Source organism: Oncorhynchus mykiss, chromosome 18, assembly GCF_057628025.1.
Source record: "Oncorhynchus mykiss isolate SJ-2025 chromosome 18, ASM5762802v1, whole genome shotgun sequence".
In the NCBI taxonomy this organism is placed as follows: Eukaryota; Metazoa; Chordata; class Actinopteri; order Salmoniformes; family Salmonidae; genus Oncorhynchus; species Oncorhynchus mykiss.
The window spans coordinates 80,671,844-80,681,939 of record NC_143039.1 but is presented as its reverse complement, the minus strand read 5'-3'; the positions used below and the strand labels follow the sequence as shown (position 1 = coordinate 80,681,939).

The 10,096-nt window shown below is 43.2% G+C and overlaps 1 protein-coding gene across 3 annotated transcripts in view; it reads left to right on the top strand.

Moving 5' to 3' along the window:
- Nucleotides 1-695: 695 nt before the first annotated feature.
- The window catches only part of pip4p2 (phosphatidylinositol-4,5-bisphosphate 4-phosphatase 2), a 52,820-nt gene continuing 43,419 nt past the window's right edge, over nucleotides 696-10,096 (top strand). The window contains exon 1 of one of the 3 annotated variants that reach the window (XM_036953642.2): nucleotides 696-1,005. In XM_036953642.2, the coding sequence (XP_036809537.1) occupies nucleotides 897-1,005 (109 nt within the window). In that variant the 5' untranslated portion in view covers nucleotides 696-896. The remainder of the gene's footprint in view (nucleotides 1,006-10,096) is intronic. The other 2 variants (XM_090209443.1, XM_090209442.1) reach the window with 2 other exon arrangements.

Below are 10,096 nucleotides of genomic sequence, written 5' to 3'. Positions count from 1 at the left end.
GGTCAGGGCGTGACAACTGCTCAAGTAGGACAATTTCGTAGTTTTCCAGTATTATTGGTAACTATAGTGAATTGGGTACTTTCCCCACCACTGATCGATATAATACACCTATGATTATATAAGTAGAAAATCTTCAATAATGTATTCTCTTTTATTGAACCAAACCTCATTGTTTTAGAAAACACACCTATATCATTCAGACAGCATACCAGGGACGTCACTAGAGATTCATGGAAGCCTCTTTTAGGGAGCCTCTTTTAGGGAGCCTCTTTTAGGGAGGTCTGGCCATACTGCCTGCGACGTCCCTGCAGCATAACGTTCAGTGTTGTTTCATCTGTTAAACATAGAACATATATCAGACGTGAATAGAATAAAATATAATGGCTCATGAATTGCTTGGATTTATATAGCGATTTTTTTTCTAGACACTTATCACATGTTTTTTTTTACAAGGGAAGATCAGAATATAATATAATATTGTAGATTCTTAGATAGTTTTGTTTAATATTTTAAAACAGAGAATATAATAAAGGCTATCAACAGTAGTTTATTCGGCCTTACAATCGATCTTTCTGAGGATGCAAATTGTATAAATGAGAATAATTATAAGATCTACTTTGCAGGCCTACTAAATGACATGTCACCACTGTGCATGAGGGTAACGGGTTGGTTTGGGGGGATTTCGCTCTCTCTGCATTCCGTTGCTCATATCCCTCCCACAGCGGGTCCGGGTTAGGTCTCTGTAGCTCCACCTCCGAGGAACTGGCCTCGCCAGAACAGTAGGCTACCGCCGATTAGCTGGCCGCCCCCTCCCAAGGAAACACTGGCCAGAAGAGAGGCTCTGCCGCCGTCCAGCTCGTTGTTTATTCGTCTGGGTTGAGTGTACTGCTGCCGCCATGGCCGACGAAGGCATGGATGAACGGTCTCCGCTGCTCTCAGCACCGAACTCCGGGAATGTCTCACCGTTGGAACCGCCGGCATACCTGCAGGACACGAGTCCAAGAGGTAAACCAACGTTAGGCTATGACTCCCCCCATGTGTGCTGAATCGTTTTGGGAGTATCGTGTTGAGCAATGTTTTGCATGGTGTGTTAAATTATAACGGGGAAAACACCGGCATCAATCTAAAAAAATCAACCCGACGGGCAGAAAACCCGAAATCAGAAGGTGGAGTTTGCAGTGTTTAGAAGAACAACGCAGGAGAAGGCCTAGTCGAATAATTTCACAAAAATTCCTGTTGTAGTTCTGTATTCTGTAGTGATGCATCACGATCTGTTGTTGTTGCTGGGTAATACTGTTTACACCCCCTCTCCCCTCTTTCTACAAATATCTATAAGGATATAAGTGATGTTGTCAGAACATAAACAACGTAGCCATGACTTGAGATGAGCAAGAAGGACGTTAACAAATCAGATGATACAATTATAATTTGCAATCCTCTCTGAACATTGTGTTTGTTGTGGTTGTGGGTCTGTAAGACACTAGGCCCATTCACATTTAACATGGCAGGTTATGAATGAGTCTGTTTTATAACCCATGTATCATTCAGTGCTTTCCATTAATTTGAGTGGACCATAAACAGATTTGAAATAGATGTGTTTAGTACAGTATTCCTATCCCCTCAGTCCATGCATGACCCATAGACCCAGTAGTGCATGTTGTTGAGGATCATTTCACTGTGTGCTTTCTGGAAACATAATACCCCCGTATAGTGTTGTAATATTCAGATGTTTTTCAGATGTGTGGGGGGGTGTGAATGCTCCCATCATTCACCCTGTTTATCACAGTGATATTCAGATGATGAGCCTATAGAGCCATGATACAGTACTATACACATGCCTGTTTATCACAGTGATATTCAGATGATGAGCCTATAGAGCCATGATACAGTACTATACACATGCCTGTTTATCACAGTGATATTCAGATGATGAGCCTATAGAGCCATGATACAGTACTATACACATGCCTGTTTATCACAGTGATATTCAGATGATGAGCCTATAGAGCCATGATACAGTACTATACACATGCCTGTTTATCACAGTGATATTCAGATGATGAGCCTATAGAGCCATGATACAGTACTAAACACATGCCTGTTTATCACAGTGATATTCAGATGATGAGCCTATAGAGCCATGATACAGTACTATACACATGCCTGTTTATCACAGTGATATTCAGATGATGAGCCTATAGAGCCATGATACAGTACTAAACACATGCCTGTTTATCACAGTGATATTCAGATGATGAGCCTATAGAGCCATGATACAGTACTATACACATGCCTGTTTATCACAGTGATATTCAGATGATGAGCCTATAGAGCCATGATACAGTACTATACACATGCCTGTTTATCACAGTGATATTCAGATGATGAGCCTATAGAGCCATGATACAGTACTATACACATGCCTGTTGTTCCAGCTGGAATGACTGGACAGTCTACTAACCTACAGTAAGTAAACAACACATCTTTGTCAAGAAAGCTTTTCTACTGAGCTGGCTTGATCAAATCTCAGAACACAGAGGCTACGTTCCTCTCAGTTAGAACACAGGAGTTACGTTCCTCTCAGTTAGAACAGAGGGATTACGTTCCTCTCAGTTAGAACACAGGAGTTACGTTCCTCTCAGTTAGAACACAGGAGTTACGTTCCTCTCAGTTAGAACACAGAGGCTACGTTCCTCTCAGACAGAACAGAGGCTGCGTTCCTCTCAGACAGAACAGAGGCTACGTTCCTCTCAGACAGAACAGAGGCTACGTTCCTCTCAGACAGAACAGAGGCTACGTTCCTCTCAGACAGAACAGAGGCTACGTTCCTCTCAGACAGAACAGAGGCTACGTTCCTCTCAGACAGAACAGAGGCTACGTTCCTCTCAGACAGAACAGAGGCTACGTTCCTCTCAGACAGAACAGAGGCTACGTTCCTCTCAGACAGAACAGAGGCTACGTTCCTCTCAGACAGAACAGAGGCTACGTTCCTCTCAGACAGAACAGAGGCTACGTTCCTCTCAGACAGAACAGAGGCTACGTTCCTCTCAGACAGAACAGAGGCTACGTTCCTCTCAGACAGAACAGAGGCTACGTTCCTCTCAGACAGAACAGAGGCTACGTTCCTCTCAGACAGAACAGAGGCTACGTTCCTCTCAGACAGAACAGAGGCTACGTTCCTCTCAGACAGAACAGAGGCTACGTTCCTCTCAGACAGAACAGAGGCTACGTTCCTCTCAGACAGAACAGAGGCTACGTTCCTCTCAGACAGAACAGAGGCTACGTTCCTCTCAGACAGAACAGAGGCTACGTTCCTCTCAGACAGAACAGAGGCTACGTTCCTCTCAGACAGAACAGAGGCTACGTTCCTCTCAGACAGAACAGAGGCTACGTTCCTCTCAGACAGAACAGAGGCTACGTTCCTCTCAGACAGAACAGAGGCTACGTTCCTCTCAGACAGAACAGAGGCTACGTTCCTCTCAGACAGAACAGAGGCTACGTTCCTCTCAGACAGAACAGAGGCTACGTTCCTCTCAGACAGAACAGAGGCTACGTTCCTCTCAGACAGAACAGAGGCTACGTTCCTCTCAGACAGAACAGAGGCTACGTTCCTCTCAGACAGAACAGAGGCTACGTTCCTCTCAGACAGAACAGAGGCTACGTTCCTCTCAGACAGAACAGAGGCTACGTTCCTCTCAGACAGAACAGAGGCTACGTTCCTCTCAGACAGAACAGAGGCTACGTTCCTCTCAGACAGAACAGTGGCTACTTTCCTCTCAGACAGAACAGAGGCTACGTTCCTCTCAGACAGAACAGAGGCTACGTTCCTCTCAGACAGAACAGAGGCTACGTTCCTCTCAGACAGAACAGAGGCTACGTTCCTCTCAGACAGAACAGAGGCTACGTTCCTCTCAGACAGAACAGAGGCTACGTTCCTCTCAGACAGAACAGAGGCTACGTTCCTCTCAGACAGAACAGAGGCTACGTTCCTCTCAGACAGAACAGAGGCTACGTTCCTCTCAGACAGAACAGAGGCTACGTTCCTCTCAGACAGAACAGAGGCTACGTTCCTCTCAGACAGAACAGAGGCTACGTTCCTCTCAGACAGAACAGAGGCTACGTTCCTCTCAGACAGAACAGAGGCTACGTTCCTCTCAGACAGAACAGAGGCTACGTTCCTCTCAGACAGAACAGATAGGCTACGTTCCTCTCAGACAGAACAGAGAGGCTACGTTCCTCTCAGACAGAACAGAGAGGCTACGTTCCTCTCAGACAGAACAGAGAGGCTACGTTCCTCTCAGACAGAACAGAGAGGCTACGTTCCTCTCAGACAGAACAGAGAGGCTACGTTCCTCTCAGACAGAACAGAGAGGCTACGTTCCTCTCAGACAGAACAGAGAGGCTACGTTCCTCTCAGACAGAACAGAGAGGCTACGTTCCTCTCAGACAGAACAGAGAGGCTACGTTCCTCTCAGACAGAACAGAGAGGCTACGTTCCTCTCAGACAGAACAGAGAGGCTACGTTCCTCTCAGACAGAACAGAGAGGCTACGTTCCTCTCAGACAGAACAGAGAGGCTACGTTCCTCTCAGACAGAACAGAGAGGCTACGTTCCTCTCAGACAGAACAGAGAGGCTACGTTCCTCTCAGACAGAACAGAGAGGCTACGTTCCTCTCAGACAGAACAGAGGCTACGTTCCTCGCAGACATAACACAGAGGCTACGTTCCTCTCAGACAGAACAGAGAGGTTACGTTCCTCTCAGACAGAACAGAGAGGTTACGTTCCTTTCAGACAGAACAGAGAGGTTACGTTCCTCTCAGACAGAACAGAGGTTACGTTCCTCTCAGACAGAACACAGAGGTTACGTTCGCCACTGGCGCCCTGTGCTCTTCACAGATGAAAGCAGGTTCACTCTGAGCACGTGTGACAGATGTGACAGTCTGGAGACGCCGTGGAGAACGTTCTGCTGCCTGCAACATCCTCCAGCATGACCGGTTTGGCGGTGGCTCAGTTATGGTGTGGGGTGGCATTTCTTTGTGTGGCCGCACAGCCCTCCATGTGCTCGCCAGAGGTAGCCTGACTGCCATTAGGTACCGAGATGAGATCCTCAGACCCCTTGTGAGACCATATGCTGGTGCGGTCGGCCCTGGGTTCCTCCTAATGCAAGACAATGCTAGACCTTATGTGGCTGGAGTGTGTCAGCAGTTCCTGCAAGAGGAAGGCATTGATGCTATGGACTGGCCCGCCCGTTCCCTAGACCTGAATCCAATTGAGCACATCTGGGACATCATGTCTCGCTCCGTCCACCAACGTTGCCACGTTGCACCACAGACTGTCCAGGAGTTGGCGGATGCTTTAGTCCAGGTCTGGGAGGAGATCCCTCAGGAGACCATCCGCCACCTCATCAGGAGCATGCCCAGGCGTTGTAGGGAGTTCATACAGGCACGTGGAGACCACACACACTACTGAGCCTCATTTTGACTTGTTTTAAGGACATTACATCAAAGTTGGATCAGCCTGTAGTGTGGTTTTCCACTTTAATTTTGAGTGTGACTCCAAATCCAGACCTCCATGGGTTGATACATTTGATTTCCATTGATCATTTTTGTGTGATTTTGTTGTCAGCACATTCAACTATGTAAAGAAAAAAGTATTTAATAAGAATATTTCATTCATTCAGATCTAGGATGTGTTATTTTAGTGTTCCCTTTATGTTTTTGAGCAGTGTATATTTCTGGGTATAGTTTTTTTTGGCTCCAGGTCATGTCGTCATTTGTCGTAACATTGTCCTGCCCTGACAGTTTTCTTCAACAAAACTAGATATTCTTCAGGAAAAGGAGTGTAAACTGATTTATTGATACCAGGGATGCATCCCAAATAGCACCCCATTTCATACATGTAGTGCACTACTTTCTACCAGAGCCCTATGAGTCCTGGTGAAAAGTAGTGCACTATTTAGGGAACTGAGAGTCAGACATAATGCACCTTCGGTACATTCTGGAGCACATAGCCAGCCAACGGCCATTTAATGTAGACTGAATGGGTTTTGTTACCTACCTTTTGTACGGCGTGAGATTTAAATCTGATGTTTGATCCATATTTCACCACTGGATTAACGGTAGACGTTGAGCTGATCTGTAGTGACTGCCTTCTCCAGGGTGGCTTAGTGGTTAGAGCGTTGGACTAGTAACCGGAAGGTTGCAAGTTCAAACCCCCGAGCTGACAAGGTACAAATCTGTCGTTCTGCCCCTGAACAAGGCAGTTAACCCACTGTTCCTAGGCCGTCATTGAAAATAAAAATTTGTTCTTAACTGACTTGCCTAGTTAAATAAAGGTAAAATAAAATAAATAAACTTCCTGGATCCAGTCCCATACTGTTTCTGAACAGACTTTTCATTTGTTTTTGCGCTTGAAGACCATAAAAAAAAAGTTGATCCGGAATTTGTCAGACATTCAAAGCGTATAGTGATGGCCTAGTTATTTCCCCAATGCTTACTCAGGATTATGGCACATTCTCCGGGTTTATTGGGTTCTGGTTAAGTACAAACCTCTATCATCCAACAGGGATTGGCACGGGTCAGAGAGGGTAGGACTGCTGAACTGGGCTCTAGTCTGTAGGTTAGTGAATACACAGGTTATCTGGACTGGGTTATTTAATGGTTGTTGTCGTGACTACACAGCTGGGTTATTTAATGGTGGTTGTCGTGACTACACAGCTGGGTAATTTAATGGTTGTTGTCGTGACTACACAGCTGGGTTATTTAATGGTTGTTGTAGTGACTACACAGCTGGGTTATTTAATGGTTGCTGTTGTGACTACACAGCTGGGTTATTTAATGGTTGTTGTCGTGACTACACAGCTGGGTAATTTAATGGTTGTTGTAGTGACTACACAGCTGGGTTATTTAATGGTTGCTGTTGTGACTACACAGCTGGGCTATTTAATGGTTGTTGTCGTGACTACACAGCTGGGTTATTTAATGGTTGCTGTTGTGACTACACAGCTGGGTTATTTAATGGTTGTTGTCGTGACTACACAGCTGGGTAATTTAATGGTTGTTGTAGTGACTACACAGCTGGGTTATTTAATGGTTGCTGTTGTGACTACACAGCTGGGCTATTTAATGGTTGTTGTAGTGACTACACAGCTGGGTTATTTAATGGTTGTTGTCGTGACTACACACCTGGGTTATTTAATGGTTGTAGTGACTACACAGCTGGGTTATTTAATGGTTGTTGTCGTGACTACACACCTGGGTTATTTAATGGTTGCTGTTGTGACTACACAGCTGGGCTATTTAATGGTTGTTGTAGTGACTACACAGCTGGGTTATTTAATGGTTGTAGTGACTACACAGCTGGGTTATTTAATGGTTGTTGTAGTGACTACACGGCTGGGATAGTTAATGGTTGCTGTTGTGACTACACAGCTGGGTAATTTAATGGTTGTTGTAGTGACTACACAGCTGGGTTATTTAATGGTTGTTGTAGTGACTACACAGCTGGGTTATTTAATGGTTGTTGTCGTGACTACACAGCTGGGTAATTTAATGGTTGTTGTAGTGACTACACAGCTGGGTTATTTAATGGTTGCTGTTGTGACTACACAGCTGGGCTATTTAATGGTTGTTGTAGTGACTACACAGCTGGGTTATTTAATGGTTGTTGTCGTGACTACACACCTGGGTTATTTAATGGTTGTAGTGACTACACAGCTGGGTTATTTAATGGTTGTTGTCGTGACTACACACCTGGGTTATTTAATGGTTGCTGTTGTGACTACACAGCTGGGCTATTTAATGGTTGTTGTAGTGACTACACAGCTGGGTTATTTAATGGTTGTAGTGACTACACAGCTGGGTTATTTAATGGTTGTTGTAGTGACTACACGGCTGGGATAGTTAATGGTTGCTGTTGTGACTACACAGCTGGGTAATTTAATGGTTGTTGTAGTGACTACACAGCTGGGTTATTTAATGGTTGTTGTAGTGACTACACAGCTGGGTTATTTAATGGTTGCTGTTGTGACTACACAGCTGGGTTATTTAATGGTTGTTGTAGTGACTACACAGCTGGGTTATTTAATGGTTGTTGTAGTGACTACACAGCTGGGTTATTTAATGGTTGTTGTAGTGACTACACATCTGGGTTATTTAATGGTTGTTGTAGTGACTACACAGCTGGGTTATTTAATGGTTGTTGTAGTGAGTACACAGCTGGGTAATTTAATGGTTGTTGTAGTGACTACACAGCTGGGTTATTTAATGGTTGTTGTAGTGACTACACAGCTGGGTTATTTAATGGTTGTTGTAGTGACTACACAGCTGGGTTATTTAATGGTTGTTGTAGTGACTACACAGCTGGGTTATTTAATGGTTGTTGTAGTGACTACACAGCTGGGTTATTTAATGGTTGTTGTAGTGACTACACAGCTGGGTTATTTAATGGTTGTTGTAGTGAGTACACAGCTGGGTAATTTAATGGTTGTTGTAGTGACTACACAGCTGGGTTATTTAATGGTTGTTGTAGTGACTACACAGCTGGGTTATTTAATGGTTGTTGTAGTGACTACACAGCTGGGTTATTTAATGGTTGTTGTCGTGACTACACAGCTGGGTTATTTAATGGTTGTTGTCGTGACTACACAGCTGGGTAATTTAATGGTTGTTGTAGTGACTACACAGCTGGGTAATTTAATGGTTGTTGTAGTGACTACACAGCTGGGTTATTTAATGGTTGTTGTCGTGACTACACAGCTGGGTTATTTAATGGTTGTCGTGATTAGAATACCCTGTAGAATAGAACAGATTAGAATACCCTGTAGAATAGAATACCCTGTAGAATAGAACAGAATAGAATACCCTGTAGAATAGAATACCCTGTAGAATAGAACAGAATAGAATACCCTGTAGAATAGAATACCCTGTAGAATAGAACAGAATAGAATACCCTGTAGAATAGAACAGAATAGAATACCCTGTAGAATAGAACAGAATAGAATACCCTGTAGAATAGAATACCCTGTAGAATAGAACAGAATAGAATACCCTGTAGAATAGAATACCCTGTAGAATAGAACAGAATAGAATACCCTGTAGAATAGAACAGAATAGAATACCCTGTAGAATAGAACAGAATAGAATACCCTGTAGAATAGAACAGAACAGAATACCCTGTAGAATAGAACAGAATAGAATACCCTGTAGAATAGAATACCCTGTAGAATAGAACAGAACAGAATACCCTGTAGATTAGAACAGAATAGAATACCCTGTAGAATAGAACAGAATAGAATACCCTGTAGAATAGAACAGATTGGAATACCCTGTAGATTAGAACAGAATAGAATACCCTGTAGAATAGAACAGAATAGAATACCCTGTAGAATAGAACAGAATAGAATACCCTGTAGAATAGAACAGAATAGAATACCCTGTAGAATAGAATACCCTGTAGAATAGAATACCCTGTAGAATAGAACATAATAGAATACCCTGTAGAATAGAATACCCTGTAGAATAGAACATAATAGAATACCCTGTAGAATAGAACAGAATAGAATACCCTGTAGAACAGAACAGAATAGAATACCCTGTAGAATAGAATACCCTGTAGAACAGATTAGAATACCCTGTAGAATAGAACAGAATAGAATACCCTGTAGAACAGAACAGAATAGAATACCCTGTAGAATAGAACATAATAGAATACCCTGTAGAATAGAATACCCTGTAGAATAGAATACTCTGTAGAATAGAATACCCTGTAGAATAGAATACCCTGTAGAATAGAACAGAATAGAATACCCTGTAGAATAGAATACCCTGTAGAATAGAACAGAACAGAATACCCTGTAGATTAGAACAGAATAGAATACCCTGTAGAATAGAACAGATTAGAATACCCTGTAGATCAGAATAGAATACCCTGTAGAATAGAACAGAATAGAATACCCTGTAGAATAGAACAGAATAGAATACCCTGTAGATTAGAACAGATTAGAATACCCTGTAGAATAGAACAGATTAGAATACCCTGTAGATTAGAACAGAATAGAATACCCTGTAGAATAGAACAGAATAGAATACCCTGTAG